Source organism: Meira miltonrushii (genome assembly GCF_003144205.1).
Source record: "Meira miltonrushii strain MCA 3882 unplaced genomic scaffold FA14scaffold_2, whole genome shotgun sequence".
Lineage (NCBI taxonomy): Eukaryota > Fungi > Basidiomycota > Exobasidiomycetes > Exobasidiales > Brachybasidiaceae > Meira > Meira miltonrushii.
The window spans coordinates 3,801,998-3,821,408 of NW_020289944.1; the positions used below are offsets into that span (position 1 = coordinate 3,801,998).

Consider the following 19,411-nt stretch of genomic DNA (forward strand, 5'->3'; position numbering starts at 1 on the left):
TAAATCAAATTACAGGGAATGATAATAGTTAAAGCTTACTTTAAGGTTCTAATGATGATAAATCCATCAAATCGATGAGCTAGATAGACGTTACAAGTTTATTGAGAGTTCTTAAAACAGTGAAGATGACCATGGTAGTAGTGTCTGTAGGTGTAGTCCACGGCCAACCTCGATTATGTTGTTTTGCTTACGCGTAGAGCGCACGCGTATGAATCTACGCGACCTCTGAGCCCTTTGAGTGCTGAGTGACACCTCGCGTTCAATGCACGCTCTGAGTGTACGGGTGAGTGAGAAAAAGTGAGCGCGTCTTTGAATTAAAGAGCAACAACAGCAAACGAAGGACGTGCATTCACACTCAATCTTTTCTTCCTTTTTTTTGCCATCGTCACTTGTCTGCTGGACTGATCGCTCAAGATGGCAGAAGAGATCAAAATAGACTCAAAAGCATTCTTCAAACGTGCTTCATCAATCTTGGCAAGTTTCAAGGATGCAGGATCACCGGAGGATGAACGATTAAATCGATGCGATGCAGTTTCTGTCCTTATGGGTGGACAGAATGAAGAAGTTACATACTCAAAAACACTTTCACTGCATACATGGTTGCTCGGATACGAATTCCCTTCCACTTTGATCGTCTTTACGAAGGAGAGCATCATCTTTGTCACAAGCGCCACTAAAGCAAAATATCTTGAGCCTTTCGTATCCAACAAAGAAGGTATCAAAGTTGAAATCTTGAAAAGATCAAAAAATGATGATGAAAACAAAGCAATTTGGAACGATGTTATAAAAAAGATTACAGACCAAGGAAAGCGAATCGGCAGTTTCACCAAAGAAACACAAATCGGAAAAGTAGCAGATGAATGGAAAGCAGCACTGGAGGAGGCCAGAGCCAAAGAAGGCCTGGAAGAGGTCGATGTAGGTGCAGCTTTCAGCGCAATTTGGGCTTCGAAAGATGAAGAAGAGCAGAAATACTTAAAGACTGCCTCTAGAATGTCCAGTGGTATCATGTCCAAATATTTCGTCGATGAAATGTCAACGACCCTGGATGATGACAAAAAGGTCTCCCATGAAAAGCTGGCTGCAAGAGTTGAAGACAAATTGGAAGACAAGGCTCTATGGAAGAAGGTACGAAACTTGGAGTCTGCTGATTTGAGTCTTGCAGATTGGTGTTATACCCCAATCATTCAATCAGGCGGTGTGTACGATTTACGCACTTCAGCGCAGTCGAATTCAAACCGATTAGAGGGTGCCAATGGTGGAGGAGTAATCCTTGCCAGTATGGGATTGAAGTACAAAAGTTATTGCAGCAACATCGGACGTACCTGGTTGATCGACCCACACAAAACCCAACAAAAGACTTACACAACGCTCATTGAACTACAGCACGAGATCGCAGAAAAGTTCTTGCGAGCTGGTGAGACATGTAAATCAGTCTATGATCAGGCTGTGGAATCACTGCGAGCAAAGAATTCCAGCTTGGTCGATCACCTTACAAAGAACATTGGTTTTGCAACAGGCTTGGAATTTCGCGACAGCACATTTGTCCTTTGGCCCAAGAATACCCGCAAGATCAAACAAGATATGGTGTTCAACCTTGTCGTTGGCTTTGACGGTCTAGACGATCCTGCACACCCCGGCAAAAAGTACTCTCTTCTTGTGATTGACACCGTGCGAGTGACCAATGGTGCTGCCGTTTTCCTGACAGATCGCGTTGCAGCAGCAAGTGAATCGATCTTTTTGAAAGATGACAGTGATGAGGACGAGAAAGCAGATGCCAAGTCATCGACGAAGAAGAAGCAGGCACATGTTGATGGTTTAGAGGCAGGCGGCAAAGTGCTACGAAATCGAACTCGCACTGATGCGATGGACACAAATTCAGCTGACAAATTTGCAAAACATCAAAAAGAACTCGCTATACAGAAGCAAGAGGATGGCCTTAGCCGATTCGCTGATCAAGATGGTGAAGGATCGGAAGAGCGCGGAAAGACTTTCAAGAAGTTTGAAAGTTATAAGAAGGATCATATGGTCCCTAATAAGACTGCAGATTTGCGCATCTTTATTGATCACAAAGCTCAAACGATCTTCCTGCCCATTTACGGATTCTCAGTGCCATTCCACATCAACACTCTCAAAAATGTTTCCAAAAGCGATGAGGGCGATTACACTTACCTTCGATTCAACTTTATCGCACCTGGACAGATTGCCGGGAAGAAGGAAGATGTCCCATTCGAGAATCCAGATGCGACATTTGTTCGATCAATGTCATTCCGATCCAGTGAGACTTCTCACTTTAGCGAACTTTATCATGATATTTCTGAATTGAAGAAATTGAAAACAAAAGAAGAAGCTGAAAAGAAGGAATTGGCAGATGTTGTAGAGCAAGATAAAATCGTTCTCAACAAAGGTCGTGTACAGACATTATCCGATGTCTTCCCACGTCCTGCATTGGAAGGCAAACGTGTGCCCGGTGGACTTGAAATTCATCAAAACGGTCTCAGATTTGCATCACCTATCCGCCCAGATCAGAAGATTGACGTTCTTTTCAACAATGTCAAACATCTGTTTTACCAGCCTTGCGACAATGAATTGATCGTGCTCATTCATGTGCATCTCAAAGCACCTATCATGGTTGGAAAGAAGAAGACAAAGGATGTGCAATTCTACCGAGAAGCCAGTGACGTTCAATTCGATGAAACCGGTAACCGTAAAAGAAAATACAGAGGAGGAGATGAAGACGAAATCGAACTAGAACAAGAAGAAAGAAGGCAAAGACACATCTTGAACAAAGAATTCAAGAGCTTTGCAAGTAAGATTTCTGACGCTTCTGAAGGTCGTTTGACCGTCGACACTCCTTTCCGCGAATTGGGATTCAACGGTGTACCGCATCGTAACAATGTTCTTTTGCAACCGACAACTGAATGCTTGGTTCACTTGACTGATCCACCATTCTTTGTTACAACACTTTCAGAGATCGAGATTGTTCATTTGGAACGTGTTTCTTATGGACTGAAGAATTTCGACATGGTGATCATTAATAGCGATTTCTCACAAGCACCAGTTCACATCAATTCGATCGATGTAAAGAATTTGGACGCCATTAAAGAGTACTTGGATTCTTGCGATATTTGCGTTTCTGAAGGACCTGTCAACTTGAATTGGCCTCAAATCTTAACACAAATCAAACAAGATCCATACGGATTCTTTGAAGATGGTGGATGGAGCTTCTTATCGACAGAAAGTGATTCTGAAGATAATGACGAAGATGCATCGGCAAGCGGAAGTGATTTCGGCAATGAAGTTGGCGAATCAGACGTTTTCGATGATGAAAGTAGCGAAGATGAAGAGAGTGACTTTGACGAAGAATCGGATGAAGGAAGCGGAAGTGATTTCGATGAAGATGAAAGTGAAGGAGAAGATTGGGATGAACTTGAACGTAAAGCAAAGAGAGCTGATGACAAAAAGCGCGATGATGCCAGTAGTGATGAAGATCGCAAAGGACGTAAAAAAGGAGGCGGTAAACGTCGTTGAGATTGTAAATTCCTTAGTTTTCAATTGTCATTTCTGTATCACCTTAATAGCCATGGAGTGAAAAACGACCCAACGCATTAGGCTGCAGCGTCAGTGTTTGCATTTAAAGGTGATGCTACTACACGCTAAAGTGACATGCTGACACAGTCAATTTTGATTAAATAAGTGATACAAACTTGTGGAGGCCTAATCAAGGTTGGACCTCCTTCTCAGTAGTACCTTTACATCTACCATTCACAAAAATATTCTATCAAATATGGTGATCGCAGTACTCATCTTTGTCGTAGGCGGAGCCATTCACGTAGGAGTAAGGCAGTATAATAAACGTCAGGCAAAGAAGCATGGCTATGATACAATATTGGAACACGATACTTTATGGAGACCACTCAATAAAAAAGGTGGCAAACGAATCACCAAAAGAGAAGCACGCTTATTGGCAAAAGCAAACCAAAGTGCATTTACGGAAGATGTAGTCGTCACCGATGACACTCCTCCGCCTTATATTGATTATTCGATTGAAGCAAGCCCAAAGTATTCTGCAAAGAAGGGTGGCAATCAAATTGCTCGTGCTCATTAAACCCACACGCAAAATGCTCACGAAATATCTTGCGCCTTCCGCTCTTTCCTGCGGCACCGTCTTCTAGTAATGAATCGTGTGATTAGGAGCTCAAGTGTCATTTGACAGGGATACCCCTACTTCTACGGAAGAAATACGAGCCGGCTCTTTTTCAGTCAGCCAGCTATTCAACGGTTTCCGCCTCCTATCTCTCGCAATTTGGGCAAGCCTTGTAGCAAAGCATCTTTCACTGCTACCAACCATTCCACGGGGAGGATCTCCAAATCACAATAGTATATGAGGCGATAAGATGACGATCACAGTACGCATCTTTATTATTTCGCTTCTCTTGTTCTTTCTCAATACAGGATGCATTGCTGCGCCACAAGGTCAAATGCAACTCTTTCTTCCGCCTTCTCTTTCGACATGTATGCCTATTCAAATTCAATGGAACAATGCAATCGGTCCAACTGCTAACATATCGGTTTTCACATTGACAAATCAAAGTACGCTCAATGTAGAACCAGCGAGAAGGTTTAGCAATTTAGATGCAGAAACAGGCTCATATCTTTGGCGTATAGATTTGCCCAGCAATCAGAATGTGATCGTACGTCTAACCGATTCTGCAGGTCGTTTGGTCGATTCTCCTCCTACAACAATCGTTCGTAGTGTGGCAAGTGAACCTCCATGTAAAAACAATCACATCGTTCCTTCTCTATTTCAACAAATGTCATGTGAGTAAACGCAGTATTCAATGTGTAGGAAAAACAAATCCAATTGACACTCTATTTTCACACCCTCACAGTCAAAGGACCTGTCGGCGTTGAACCTCCAAGATTGATTACTTCTTTACCAAAACAGGTACCTGCACTGATCGTTAATGGAACGGTAATTGCGAAATTCAACACACCAATGTTTCTCAATTCTTCTTCTGCTCAACCCATCGTTCCGGTTGTGATGCCAAAGATTGGAAAGATAAACGATACTGCTCCGGTTATGGTTGTTAATCCAAATGGCAGTTCGGTGGGAATTCTTATGCCTGCAGTTCCGGCCACGAATGTTGCCACTCAAAATTCGTTCAACTTTTACTTCTATTGTTCAAGTTTAATTCTAGTCACGCTTTCTGTCTTTGCTATTTAATATGAAACAAAAGAATCCATTGTATTGAGATGAGAGAACATAATGTTCTCAATTCTAGTCCGATGCGGTATATATGAAATTGCTTGTGTATTTGAATGTGAAAAGGTGTGCTGTGTTGTTGCGATGTGAATATACAGTGAGAAAAAAGAGAAGAAAGAGAAAGATTGTCCATAAAATATGCTTGTAGGTTTTGTACTTGTTCAGATCCAATCGCCTTCTCGTTCGGCTGATTTACGTGGTTGGCTAGGCCCTTGAGCACTTCGTATTGAGATAGATGCGGTGGAGCTATGATCACTTTCACGCATTTCGTTGGTATCGCGAGAACCGAAAGAAGTATTTGATTGAACTTTGCGGATTGCAGAACCGTCATCATCTCGTGATCGCTGTCTTAATAATGATTGCGGCTCTTGTTGATCTGCATCAGACCTTTTACGTGATTTGAAAGGGTTCATTCTGCTCAAAGCACTTTGACGATGCGAAGAAGAGGATGTTGCTGCACTTGCGTTTTTGCTTGGACTTTCCCTAGCCCGATCAGCGCTGGAATGATCTGACGAAAGTCTTCTTGCCACAGATCCCCAAGCAGATGTATCGATCTCTTGAATGATGGGAGACGCTTGTCTCTCCAATTCTTGCAAGCTAGGCGAAGGTGACAATTGCGTCATAGATGTTTCACCAACAGCCAATTCGTTCATGTAAGATCTTGGCGTGGCCGATTGGGGCGAAAGGCCATCACTACTCATCTGTTTAATTGAATCATCGTCGTACATATCCTCGTCTCCAGATGTTGTCAATAGGATACTTGGATGTTCGCCTGCTAAACCTGCTTGACGCAATGTTTTTGTCTTGCCAGGAGAAGGAGTATCATCATCAAATCGACTGACAATCTGTCTACCTGATGAAGTGGGATCGTTCAGATTGCCAATGTCTAGGCGTAGTGCTGGCTTTTGATGTGCTTTTTGTTTACCATTAGCATATTGATCGTCGTCTGAATCCAGATAAGAATCTTGAATGTTGATAGATGGAATATCTTGCGTAGTTGGAGAGCCTGGAATGTTTTGTAAGCTTGCATAGGAGCGATCGCCGCTCAGTCTATGTTTAGCTTCTCGAATGGCCAAAAAGCGTCTGCGCAGCCAAATTTGACGAAGAATACCACGAATTCTTTCCGTTTCAATTCTATCCTCAACAAGTTGCATTAGGTCCCTTCTATCCACGAGCTCGTCCAGGCCCAAAGCCTGTTCATCATCGATCAACTTGTAATGCGCCAAAAGCAAGAGCATATCCGTGAATGAAAGACCTCCTTTGTTACGCTTGTCTTTTTGCTCGTGCAATAAGCATGCTTCATGATACAGACGCTCAAAACGCATCTTTCGTCTTTTGATCTCTTCATGATCGAGTTTTCCTAATTGACGGTTCAGTACAGTAACATTGACGCCATCAACGACCAGCTCGTTCGGAGAAGGTGGCCACAAAAAGGCTCCTTTCTGCTCTTCATTGTTGGCTTTGTGTGAACCGCCCATCAAGGGACTCAATAATTTAGCTGCAGCATTATGTCTTGTAGGACTGCGTGAACCACGAGAAGATGCATCAAATGATCTTGGTCGCCCTTCTCTGCTTGTAATTGCTTTGTCTTTGAGCGCTTTGATCGTCGCTTTGGCAGGATAGATACGTACTTCCAAAGAGCCGTCTAATCGATTAAAGAAAGGAACAAATTGGTCTTTTCGCAACACTCCAGAGCGAGTCGTATCGAATTCTGCCCATGCTTTCTTGAAATTTCGTACTTGCTCTCTTGATAGCGTTGGTTTTCCTCCAAGTTGAAACACGTATGAGAAATTTTCCACCACCGTGGCTGTAAACATGTTTAAGAAAATGTACATGGAAATCACGTTCCAGCCGATGAATAAAGCGTATGCCCAACCTTCACTACCACAATCTGTGTTGAGATAATTCTCAGAAGAAGTGCAATACGGTTCTGTAAGTGTGTAATCATGCATATACGAATTCCAACCCTCTCCTGTTGACATCATGGCCAAGAATACCAAACTTCCGAGCAAGGTTGAAAAGTTTTTGTTGTATGTCTCATTGATATTCCATTTTGTCAATCCAAAGACCTCGACGAGCATGATACCCCAAACCAAGAAAAAGGTAATCCAAAGTAAGAACAAGCTGACAATGCTTGGCAGACTTGAGATGGCCGTTTTGAATAACTGATTGAGTGCATTATTCTTTTGAACCAATTTGAATGCCACAGCGACCAAGAAGAACTTCTGCAATTGAGTGTTCGCCGCATTGTTGGAATTGGGAGACAAAAGAGGAATCGAGGTTGTAAAGAGACCCAGGACGACGATCAAATCAAACAGATTCCACATATCCTGTCTGTATGATCTCCAACCCAACCCTGACAATCGAATAGTAATGTCGATGGCGAAGACAGAGGCCAGTGAAATATAAATCAAATCGCGTACTTGTTCCCTTCCCCTCGAATCTCTATACATTTCTGTTGCCAATGTGATCAAGCTGACCAAATAAAATACCGTCATCATTCGTGACCACCAGCCATGTTTGTGTACAGCGCGATCATAGCACCACGAACGTACTCTGTCAGTAGGTCGAACTTTTGGTCGTTTTGATGGTCTTTGTCTGGCAATCAGCCTCTTGAGATCGATCCATTGCCTTTGCGCAGTAGTCAAATAAGCTGCACCAGAGAACGTTTGGAAGCTTTCAATAATGACAGCAACGAAAAGTGTCAAAACAAAGACGGCACCGATGAGATTGTAAATGACGAAGAAAAGGGCATTGATTTGTCTTTGATCGGTTTGAAGTTGCTGATTGAACCCTGCAACACTCATTGCAGTTGCCATTACGTTCGTCCATCCTTCCAAACTCACAATTTCGAAAAGAATCAACAAACTGCTTCGGAAATCATCAAAGCTATACACCGATCCTACCGTTGGATTTTGCCATGCACGTGGAGCAAGGAATGTCCATTCAGCGGGACTTGCACCATATTCACCTATGCAATTTGCTTTATTTATGATACCTGCGCTGCCATCCGTGCAAGAGTAGAGCAAACCAGAGAACAAATTTTGACCCCAAATTGCAAACGGAACGATGTAAAGAATTGCCAACACAGATGCATCTACAAAACGACCTCCAACGGCTACCAGAGCAGAGAAGGTGCGTCTCATGAGATCGGACAAGTTGATCAATCGTAAAGCTCTGAATGCTTTAAGTGCACGGGTAAAACGACTAACACCTCCAATCACGGCCAACTCGGTTGTAACATTGATAAGCAAAGTCAATAAGACGAACAAATCCAAAGCATTCCATGGCGATAAGAGGTAAGCGTTTGGCGTGAACGCGAATCCATCTGCGATCACTTTGATGAAGAATTCTGCAATAAAGATCAAACTCAAGGTAACCTCTGTGAGTGAGAACCAACTATCGCGACGAATACCATGATCTTGATACCACTGACGACGATAAGCAGGCGTCGCAATTCCAGCAATAATGACGCTAGCTGCAATGGTTGCAAAAATTGCGAGTTGATAAATGCGTAAACGGAAAGGTGATGTTCGTCTTCCGAAAAGCCGTTCACCATGAGAGCATGGTACGATACTTTGACAGATACGTCTGAATCGGTTCATATTGGAAAAGAGCCAAAGAGATTTTTCGTAAGAAGGATGTGTGTTGATCAATCGTGCTTGTGCAATACGTGGATCATCCTTCCATCTGTTTTCGTGTAATGCGTTCACCTCTGCTTGACTTGGCGGCTCTTCAGATAATAAACCGAGATCGCTTCTCATCCTGCGTAATTGTCGATCTCGAGCAAACAAGCGTGCTGTATCTTGAGGCCCGCTTTGCATAGTTTCAGATGGCGAAAGGAAAGTGGAAGGTTCTTGAGAAGCGGCAACAGCTGCATGCGTGGCTGCAACTCCAGCAGCAGCAGCAGTATCGTACATGCTCATCTGCCGTCTTCGATCATTCAACATTGAAGTGCCTGAAAAGGATTGACGAATTTGTCGTGCACGTATTGTGTCAAGCGGCATTTGTTCTTCAGGTCTATCCAAGCGTGCAATCTTTCTTACTACTTTGAGAACTCCTTGCGCTTTACTGGGACTGACGATATTCCGAATGCTTCTTCGATTCAATATCTTTTCATCGATCTTGTCCAATTCTCTTTCGGCTTGTAATCGTGTTTCCGGATGGTCATCTGGCAACTTTTCTCCCATCTTCGCAGCATTGTGTTCTCGAAGCCATCTATAAGGGCTAAGACGCTGCAAAATTCGAACGATCAGAGCTGTTTTGGGCTTTTCGAGATTGCGAAGGTAGACTTCCAATTGCTGCGCTCGTTTTTGACTTTCAGCAATGCCAAAATTTTCCGCAATCACACCGATAAACATTTGCAAGACGATAAAGTTGGCAAACAAGAACCATCCACACATAAAGATTCCTGAAATGACGGCTTGTTTGTATTCACCTTCACTTGTCAATGCGCTGTAGAGAGGCGTTGTCCAATTTTCAGATGAGAAAATTTGATACATACCCAAGAATGAGTTCCACATTTGCTTAAAATTGATCTCATTTGTTTGACCTTCAGAAACTTCGGGAATGTCACCCCTGAACAGCTGAACGGCCACGAGGGAAGCCAGACCGACCATGAGCAAAAGGAAAACGATCATGTTAAACAAACCGGAAAGCGAACCGAAAACGCGGAATAAGAGAGCTTCCATTCGAGGCACGGCGATGATGACACGATAGAAACGGGCCAATTGAAATACTGTTAACCAAGGAAACACGTCTGAATTCTTGATACCAGGTATTTGAATTATAGTAGTGATCACAGCGAGGAATAAATCGAATCGGTTTCTCTTGATGGAAAAGAACGATCGCCAATCGTTATCGAGTAAATAGGACAAAAATCTGACCAAGATTTCAAAGTCAAATGCGATTGTCAAATAGAGCTCCGTCAAGCTAAGTCGATGATTTGATGACGTTTCATGGTAACTTGCTTGACTTGCTTGAACACCCAAGTCGGCCACAATCAAAGCCAGCCAGAACCATTTCGTATAACCCCAAAAGCGTTTAAAGACGTTCGCCACCCTTTTACGACGTTGAGCAGCTGCGGTTTCCTCTACAATTGCAGATGGTTTTGCTGGTTCAATCCCTTCAGCAGCAAAAGCAGATTGCTTCGTTTCAGCAGATATTGTAGCAAAGGTATTTGTGATCACTGCGACGAATAAGTTTGCCATCCAAAAGTTCATAACGATAATTCCAATGATGAAATACAAACATGATGCGTAATAATCGGCATCCATCATGTTGTACATAATCGTTGACCAACCGTTTGAGGAGATAACAATGATCACTTGTAACAAGGCAAGGAAAATGTTGTCAAAGCTCTCTGTATCATTTTCTGGATTTTCAGCATTTTCTACGCATAATTGTCCGGCGGGACAAATGAAGCCTTTGATACTGATCGATAAAGGACGACCGTTCAAATCAACTGCTTTCGTCTTTGCTCCAGTTACAGCATCACGATGACCGCCGCAAATTTGTTGTGTTGAATAATTTTGTCCTCTCGGTGCATTTGGGTCTGTTTGCAAATCGCCGACCCAGAGACAACTTCTTCGATAATTTCCTTCAAATGATTGAACACCAATGATGCTGAATAACAACATCGAAAACAACGTAAAGAAAGACACATTGACCAAAAGCGGTCCGGCAGTCTTTAAACTTCGTAAGATGACCGAAGTACCCCGTGTAACCGTCAAAAGACGGGCGCAACGAAGAACGCTCAAAGCACGAAAGATGAAAATGTGATGACTATCAGTCATCTCTTCTCTGGCTACCGCCAAGAAGAACATCACCCAGAAAGACACCACAGCGACCAAATCGACTCGATTCCAACTATGACGAAGGAAAGCATAATCGGCGGCTTGTGCACGTTGTTTGCTTATTGCTTCGGCAAACGGAGCTAATTTGCTCTTTTGTAAAAAGGTCGATGTCTTTTCCCGCAATTGTCCACTTGATGATGTGGCTGAACTTGGCTGTCTTCGATCGAATTGACTTTTTGTCGCGCTACTGTTCTGGCTTCGGTCATGCTGATGAGGCGGAAAAGTGTGCTCGGTGTCCAACACATCTGATGTGACTGTACGTGGTGCATGAGCTCGATTTGGACTCAAAGGAGCCTTGCCATGTTCATTCAATTGTCCGAGATGGTTATGCGGTCGAACAGCTTCTGTTGCTCGAACTTTAATAGTACCTGCCATTGCTGCAAACGTGTCCAAAGTGTTGGATCGCATTGCCTTTGCTCGTACATGTTGCGAGAATGGTGTTTCGATGGGAGGTGAAATGACGCCATCATCCGCTTTCCTTTGCTCTTGAGGAGCTTCATATGCCACCGGTGGATTGATTATCAATCCCGAGACAACGATGCGTGCAACAAGCTCGATAGTGTAAAACACAAACACAGCAAGTAATCCATAATCAGGCCAGTAGTCAAAATAGCCTGGCTTACGGGGCTGTAAGAAAACATCACGAGCAGATTGAAGGACGAGAAGGACCACGTTAAGAATGATCATCATTAAGATGATAGGTTCGATCCACCATTGTGACATTAAAGTAGCCAAAGAACGGCGGAAAGGATTTTCGGGTCCAAAGATACCCAAACTTTTACCACGTAGCTCCCAGGAGGCTTTTGAGGGCACAGTATGCACTTGATCAACAGCATAAATACCATCTTCGTCATCACTGCTACTCTCATCGACTTCTTGATGATCTGGTAAGCGAATCACTCCTTCCGTGTTTGGTCTTTCTTCGCCATCGAGATTGATAACTCTACGACTTAAGCGTCGAATCGACTTACCGACTCGCGTCAATCCTTGTTTTGCACGTTCAACGCCATTTCCATCTGCGCTCCTAGAAGAGATTCCCATCCGAGCATACAAATCAGCACTGGATCGATGAGTATCTCGAGTCGTATTCATTTCTGTATCTGCCATTTCTTCGAGAGAAGAAGGAGATTCGACCCGTCGTACGCCTTCTTCCTCATCACCAAAGAAATTATCCAATCGTCTCGGCTCCATATCCGTTCGGTCACCCGCACGTTCGTCAGAATATCCTCCAGGGTGCCTAACCTTACCAGAAGGTGCTTTGAACGCTGTCAGAGCAGCGACTTCAGATGCTGACTGATGCGGTACTTCTGTTCCCATTTGAATGAAAGAACTATTGCGTGAAGAGGTGGCTCCCAAGAAGCTCACCGAGTCTTGAGGCTTTGGCCCTAGATGCTCATGATCTAATGGCAGATCAGTGAAACTTCCTTGATTGTCAATGTTGTCAACTTGAATGTAAGGATGAACACCAACATCACCTTCTGTGGCCGAACTGAACTCGCGACCATGTCTTCCTCCGAAGAAGTGTCGAGATGGACCAGCTGAGATCATATCATCGTCATCCAAGTCGTATCGCAAGGGACTTTTTCCTGTGGCTGACTTTGGTTGTGGGGTAGAGGCAAGCATTGAATTTTCCAGTGTAGCTCTTGAGGTTACAAGTTCGCCTTCATCAAACGAATGATCGTAATCAAGTCCTGCTGCCCAGTCGGAAAATGGTCTTTCTGGATTATCATCGCCATCATGCTGTGAGGGGTAATTTGATGTGCTGGCTGTGTTTGGTTGAGCAGTTCTTACCCTTGGGGGTGATTCTCTTACTGAAAGAGAAGGCGGATATCTGCTTGCATGTCTTGCAGCTTGCGAGTCTTGTGAATCTGATCCCCATTGAGCCGAATCATAATAGTAAGAGGCTATGCTGAATTGGGAAGCATGCGGACCGGCGGATGAGACTGCTTGATCAACGCTGTTGTGAAGTGAGGGTAGGAGTAGCGAAGGTACTGCCTGTGACGTAGACCTTGTTGTTCTATTATCCGATCCTTGTTGAGGATTGGCAGGTGTTGGCGATTGCGAACGTGATCCTGATATAGAAGATCTTCGTGACATTGTCGTAAGATGTGAGAGTGTGAATTTCGTGTATTTTTCATATGTATGCGATCATTTCTTTCTCTTGTGAGAATGACTTTCAAGTCTTTATATGTAAAATGATCCTTTAGTCATTTGCTATTTCGTTATGATCAAGGTGAAGGTTGATGATATGAAAAGTACTACTCATTTTCCTTTTTCAAACCAAGTCCACTAAAATTGAATCCGATTAAACTTAACTTTTTTTGGGCACTTTAGCCTTATTACACTGGAATGCAACATCAAATTCGCCGACTTCTTATTGCTTGTGTGCATAACGCGTCTTTTTGTCGGAGTAGGGTGTCCTTTCTTACATGCACTGCACACAACAGGAGTCTCACTTTAAGATTTTACGCCAAAGATTTCCCCTTGTATGTCCGCACCGCGTTACGCTCATTCTTTTGCTGGCTTAGCTTAGAGAAAGTCCGTGCGTATGAAAGGCTATTTTAGAAGTTAACGTCCATCTTCTATCAGGAGTTGAATATCTCCTCATGCTTTGACATTTCGATCACTTTGGATTGGTAAGATGTCGGCTAGGACAACAAATGAAAAGAAAAATGGAACAAAAGCAGAGGCGAAGAATGATCAAATCACAGATACTCAAACACCAGCTTGGAGACAATTACCATTTTATGACGTGAGCACTGTACGTGATGCTTCAGATTTTGCACGATCGCCCGCTGTTTTCAAAACACCTAGTACGATTGCCGCAATCGCACAAGCCTCAATCGTACCAGCATTCGTTCGATCAAATGTGGTAGCAAATGCTGTAGATCAAGCCAATACACAAACCAAGAAAGAATCAAAACGTCAAAATGAAGCAGGCAGTATACTCATAGGAACACAATCGGGAACAATAATAGCATGCGATCCAGAGAGCTATGATATACTGGGATCATGGATGGCATTTAGAGGAACGAGTGCAAACAGTAAAGAAGCTATATCTTCTGGTCGTGTGACACATATCGTTTGTGATGACAAAGGAAGGGCGATAACATTAGGTGAAGATGAAGGTGTTCGATTTCCAATATTACGGATATGGGATCTGAACATTTCCATCAAATCACCTGATGGAGCACAGTCACCCCGTTTGTTAGCCGAAGCAAAAGTGCAGCATGGCAGTAAACCATTTCCAGTTGCAGCAATTGCTCACACGCCTTCCTCCTCATTCATTGCAATCGGGCTTGCGGATGGAACAGTTTTACTTTTACGAAATGTATCGGAAACTCTAGATAATGCTCCCAGAATAAAATCGCAAATTGAGACAAGTAATGCTCCCGCTGTTACTCTACCGAAATTCAAGGTAGTGCATCAAACATCGATATCAAAATCCGGCGAAGCTATAGGAATGGATTCTGTAACTGGCCTTGGTTTCTCAGAACACCGTCCTGCTACAGTACAACAAGATCCACCAAGCAATACGCACCCTGCTGGACCTGCACCTCGAATCAACAAGCAAAGGAAAAGGCTGGAAACAAACAACTTTATCGCAGCAGAGCCTGATGCCGGCGAGGCAATTGCAAATCGTCAATCAGGTACAACAGTACATCTTTTCATTGCCACAATCTCAAAGATATTGCGCTACACCGTTCTTGGGAAAGGAGCTGGATCGCCAGCTTCGTCTGTGGATGATGTTGGCTGTGCTCTTGAATGTGCGGTCATGGTACCTGCAAATGTAGGTGAATGGAATGGCGTAGGTGTGGAAAAGGAGAGATTGGCGGGCAAGATGGTAGTAGCGCGTGATGAAGCTATCTATGTGATCGGAGCTGAAGGCAGAGAGATGTCACTGGCATTCGAAGGAAGGAAATCAGTCATTCGACTTTCGAGTACTCAATTGATCATCATTTCCCCGCCTATGCCTGCTACTGCTGCTTCAGCTTCACCAACAGTTCGACATTATGTAGCCGAAAGGGATAAGTCTTCCAGCAATCTATCGAAATCGAACGATGTGTCAAAAGTGACTATTTTTGATCTGGACAGCAAGCTAGTCGCACATTCAAGCACGTTGGAAGGAGGCATCCGGGATGCATGGTCCGGTCCTGAAGGCGAGATCTGTGTTTTGGGTGATGATGGGTCGGTCACAAGACTTGATGAGAAATCGTTGCGGCAGAAATTGGACATTTTGCTGCGTAAATCACTTTACTTGCTTGCCATCAGTGTGGCACAGTCGCATGCTGCCAGAAGTCGAAAGAAGAATGGTGCTATTGTATCATCCGAACAAAGTAATGTTGGACCTTTACTTGGCGACATTCATAGAAAGTATGGAGATTACCTATACGAAAAAGGAGATTTCGAAGGTGCAATCGGTCAATTTGTCAAATCGATTGGAGTCACACAACCAAGTTATGTGATTCGTAAATTTTTGGATGCTCAAAGGATCACAAATCTTACCACATATTTGCAAGAGTTGCATGCTAGAGGATTTGCCAATGCTGATCACACTACACTACTGCTCAATTGTTTTGCAAAGCTCAAAGATGTCAACTCACTTGACAAATTTATCAAGAGACCAATCGAAAAAGACGGAGAGAAGCGAAACAGATCTGGAGAAGATTTGGATGACAGTGATGATGAAGGAGGTGATGAAGAAGGCGGAGTAGAACAATTACCATTCGATCTCGATACCGCAATTCGCGTTTGCAGACAAGCAGGCTATTTCCAACATGCAGCATATCTAGCACAACGATATCATCAACCGGATGAGTATATCCGTATTCAGATCGAAGATGTGGGAGATTACGTTGACGCAATGCGGTATGTGCGCAGTCTCCCGCTGCCTGACGCTCAGCGTAACCTATACAGATATGGCAGAAGGATGCTAGATCATGATGCAGAGGCAACTACCGATCTTCTCATCGAGCTATGTTCTGGCGCTTTTCATCCTGTTCCAATTGCTGAAGGAAGTGGAATCGATGCAAGCAAGGCGGAGAACAAGAATTACTTGGCATATTTGAAAGTTGGAAGGTTAGGTGGCACTGGCGGAGGAAAGCTAGGGAAGGATACTGTTGCAACGGAAGGCAAAGAGGCAGAAGAAAAAGTGCAGGACAATGGAGCAAACGCTCTACCACCTCCTTCTCCTCGTCCGTTCTTCGCCCACTTTTTGAACCATAGGGCGCAATTCATCCGATTTCTGGAAACTGTCGCTCTAGCAAGATGGGACGAAGCAGTTGACTTGGATGTCATTAAAGATGCTAGAGGAATACCTGATCCGATCGAGATCGACGCAGAGGACGAATTGGAAGAAGACGAGAAGAGAGATCAAGAAACGATTTGGAACACTTTGTTGGAGCTGTACCTCTCTTCGCACGAGCAGAATGGTACAGAAGAAGCGCAACGGAAGAGAGCATTAGCACTCTTGCACCAATATGACTCTTTGCCTTACGATATTGGCCATGCAATTGTTTTGTGTACACAACATGACTTTGATGAAGGTCTTGTGTACCTGTACGAAAGGCTAGGAATGTATGAGGATATCCTACGACTTTACATGGAAAGAGAAGATGGACAAGAAGATGGAGCGGCGCAGAGTACCAGTGACAAAATCTTGAATACGCTCAAGAGGTATGGAAGTATTGAGCCATCTCTATATCCACTTGTTTTACGTCACTTGGTATCTGATGAAAAGCGATTGGAACGTCATAAATCTGACGTTGAAAAGATTTTGACGCATGTGTTCGATGAAGGTCTTTTGTCACCGCTTGAAATGGTTCAATTGCTCAGTAAAAAGGGCGTGGCAAGTGTTGGTCTTTTACGTGATCATTTGATGCGTGCTCTTGATGCTCAAAGAAATGATATCAATACAAACGCAAAACTTACACAAACATACCGCGAGGAGACACGGGAGAAACAAGAAGACATTGATGCTTTGCAAAATCTTGATCAACCAAGAATATTCCAACAAAGCAAATGCAGCTCTTGCGGCGGTAATCTGGATCTGCCGAGTGTTCACTTCATGTGTAAACATTCTTTCCATAGTCGTTGTTTGGGCGAAGGTGAAAATGAATGTCCACTTTGTGCTCAAAGTCATGGAGTCATTTTGGAAATCCGAAAGAATAACATTCAATTCGGACAACGACACGATCTGTTTATCAATGAAGTCGAAGAAGCTGAAGACGGATTTGATGTTGTGGCAAGTATGTTCTCAAAAGGACTTTTTGGCGCTCAACAGTTAGGACAATCGCAGCCATGAGCATGTACTCTTAATAGATTATATACCAATGTCATCGTACATTTTTGATTATTTCCCAGACCATGGGCTACAGTACAATAGATCTCACATATAATACAAAATCAACGGGCAGACCTCTTTGCCTCTTTCACAGATCTTTTCCTTTGCAATTCTTCTCTCAATAATGCCAAATCCCCATCATCTCGGCCGTCACCTGATTTCGCTGCCGTCGTTCTTCTGGCTTGATCGTACTTTTCTGCCAATTGAGCTTCCGACAAACCCTCCAATTCTGAAGCATCGATTGATAACTCAATGGCGCCCGAATCTGCCTTTCGTTTGGTTCCTCTCGAGTCTTCCTCGCCTAAGACTGGGCCAGAAGCAATTCCATTGGTTGAGCTAGCTTGACGGATACTAGCAAGATCATAGCCATGATCTGCAGTAAGGAATCCATTTGCTCCTGAAACATCTCGTTCAGGTAAAACGTGGAAGAGTTGTTTGGGTCCTGCATCATCTTCATCCGCTTGCTGACCACGCCTGCCTCCTTTACGTAGTTCCAGGAAGCCAGGCGTCTCCAGACCACCAGGAACTGTGCTTGCAACGCTCTGTAGGCCACTGGGTGTCTGTAGACCTTCGGCAGGCGTTTCAAGACCTCTTCGATCGTATGCAGGTTCTTCCTCTTCATCCTCTGCTTCATCTTCCTCCTCATCTTCACTGTCATCCTCGTCCTCCTCTTCCTCTTCTTCGGGATCCAGATCGCCGAAATGTTCCTTTTCAGGTTCTTCACCAAAGATTGTAACTTGACGCAATGATGTATCTTCTGCATGACCAAGAACATCACTGAATAGAGGATTGCCATATTCGTCCATCGGAGGACGACCCCAGCCACCTGGATGGAAACCCCATTGTGCGCCGTCGGGAATAGGTGCATTGAGACCAGGAATGCGTAATTGCGGGTAGCTTGGTGGGGGACCAAATCTCTGCATAGCGATGAGCCAAGGTGGTGGTGCAAGAGGTGGTATACTTAATGCATCTTTAAGGGCATCGCTCAATTCTCCTGGTTTGCGCTCTTTGAACTTTGTTTCGAACTCTTTTCCTTCATAATATACCTCTCCGAACCTTGTCAGACTCTCTGGCTTTGTTTGAAATCGAAAGAATGCATCATGTAGCTTCTGGTAATCGATCATCACTTTTCCCATCTTTGGTTGTACTCTCTCTCGTGTCTTTGCTTTCAACGTTTGTTCTGCCTCCTTTTCCTTCAATGCATCTTTGATCTCTGCAATACCTGTAGCAGCGATGTAGGACGGAAGCTGAAAAGGCGGCTTCTCTATTCCTTTCTTGTTTTGCAGATATTCACGCTTTAGATTCCAGTGGGGCGGGATGGGTATAGTATTTCGAGTACTCTTGATTTGTACGAGAAATGCAGGATCTGTCGCTGTTACATCTTCCCAGTCCACCAGTTCCGGTCGTTTGACAATCTGTTTTAGCTCAGCAACAGTCAGTCTCTGTAGCTTTCTCTGTTTGCGCTTTGAGAGCTGCTCTCGCTCCCGTGCTTCTTCCTCGTCCGATTCAGAGAGTTGCTCATCGTCCGAGTAAATCACTTGACCTTTTTCGTCGGATGGATCGTAGCCGCCTTTGCTGGAGGATGGGTCACTTTGAAATCGTTTGAAAACGTCAGAGAAAGTGGCCAGAGCGGTTTGGTCTTCTTCTGTTGAAGCGCTGAAATCGATTGTAGATGGTGCAACTGTCACTATTGGCTGCGTGCTCTCTTTGTCGGCATCCACTGATGGAATCGAAGCTGGTTGAGTTCCATTTGTAGTTTTTTGTTCTTTTTTCTTTTGTCGTCTTTTTGCGTTTTTGCTAAGTGCAGCAGGCTGTGATGTTCCATTAACAGCTACTGCTTTCACGTCCGACATTATTGGTGATTTAGAGTGAATCTGATCATCGACCACACCAAGTCGATAATACGATTTGGTTGTTAGAAGAAGAGTTGTGATGGTCGTCAATTCTTCG

The 19,411-nt window shown here is 43.9% G+C and overlaps 6 protein-coding genes across 6 annotated transcripts; 4 read left to right on the forward strand and 2 right to left on the reverse strand.

Annotated features, from left to right (window-relative positions):
- Window positions 1-342: 342 nt before the first annotated feature.
- FA14DRAFT_160989 (putative SPT16-general chromatin factor) lies at window positions 343-3,596 on the forward strand. Its single transcript, XM_025498923.1, has one exon. The coding sequence runs from the start codon at window positions 415-417 to the stop codon at window positions 3,526-3,528; it is 3,114 nt and encodes a 1,037-aa protein (XP_025356429.1). The 5' UTR covers window positions 343-414; the 3' UTR covers window positions 3,529-3,596.
- Window positions 3,597-3,697: 101 nt separating this feature from the next.
- FA14DRAFT_52074 (uncharacterized protein) lies at window positions 3,698-4,250 on the forward strand. The gene has a single exon (XM_025502463.1). The coding sequence runs from the start codon at window positions 3,785-3,787 to the stop codon at window positions 4,103-4,105; it is 321 nt and encodes a 106-aa protein (XP_025356430.1). The 5' UTR covers window positions 3,698-3,784; the 3' UTR covers window positions 4,106-4,250.
- On the forward strand, window positions 4,250-4,911 carry FA14DRAFT_52080 (uncharacterized protein). Its single transcript, XM_025502464.1, has one exon. The coding sequence runs from the start codon at window positions 4,395-4,397 to the stop codon at window positions 4,824-4,826; it is 432 nt and encodes a 143-aa protein (XP_025356431.1). The 5' UTR covers window positions 4,250-4,394; the 3' UTR covers window positions 4,827-4,911.
- Window positions 4,912-4,971: 60 nt separating this feature from the next.
- Window positions 4,972-13,351, reverse strand: FA14DRAFT_160990 (uncharacterized protein). Its single transcript, XM_025498924.1, has one exon. The coding sequence runs from the start codon at window positions 13,213-13,215 to the stop codon at window positions 5,425-5,427; it is 7,791 nt and encodes a 2,596-aa protein (XP_025356432.1). The 5' UTR covers window positions 13,216-13,351; the 3' UTR covers window positions 4,972-5,424.
- A 340-nt stretch (window positions 13,352-13,691) lies between these two features.
- On the forward strand, window positions 13,692-17,473 carry FA14DRAFT_52097 (uncharacterized protein). Its single transcript, XM_025502465.1, has one exon. The coding sequence runs from the start codon at window positions 13,760-13,762 to the stop codon at window positions 17,420-17,422; it is 3,663 nt and encodes a 1,220-aa protein (XP_025356433.1). The 5' UTR covers window positions 13,692-13,759; the 3' UTR covers window positions 17,423-17,473.
- A 50-nt stretch (window positions 17,474-17,523) lies between these two features.
- Window positions 17,524-19,089, reverse strand: FA14DRAFT_115943 (DUF382-domain-containing protein; the record flags this gene model as incomplete). The annotated part of the gene is made up of 1 exon (XM_025496140.1): window positions 17,524-19,089. A coding segment is annotated over one exon (1,566 nt), but the record flags the coding sequence as incomplete, so codon positions are not given.
- Between the last annotated feature and the right edge of the window lie 322 nt (window positions 19,090-19,411).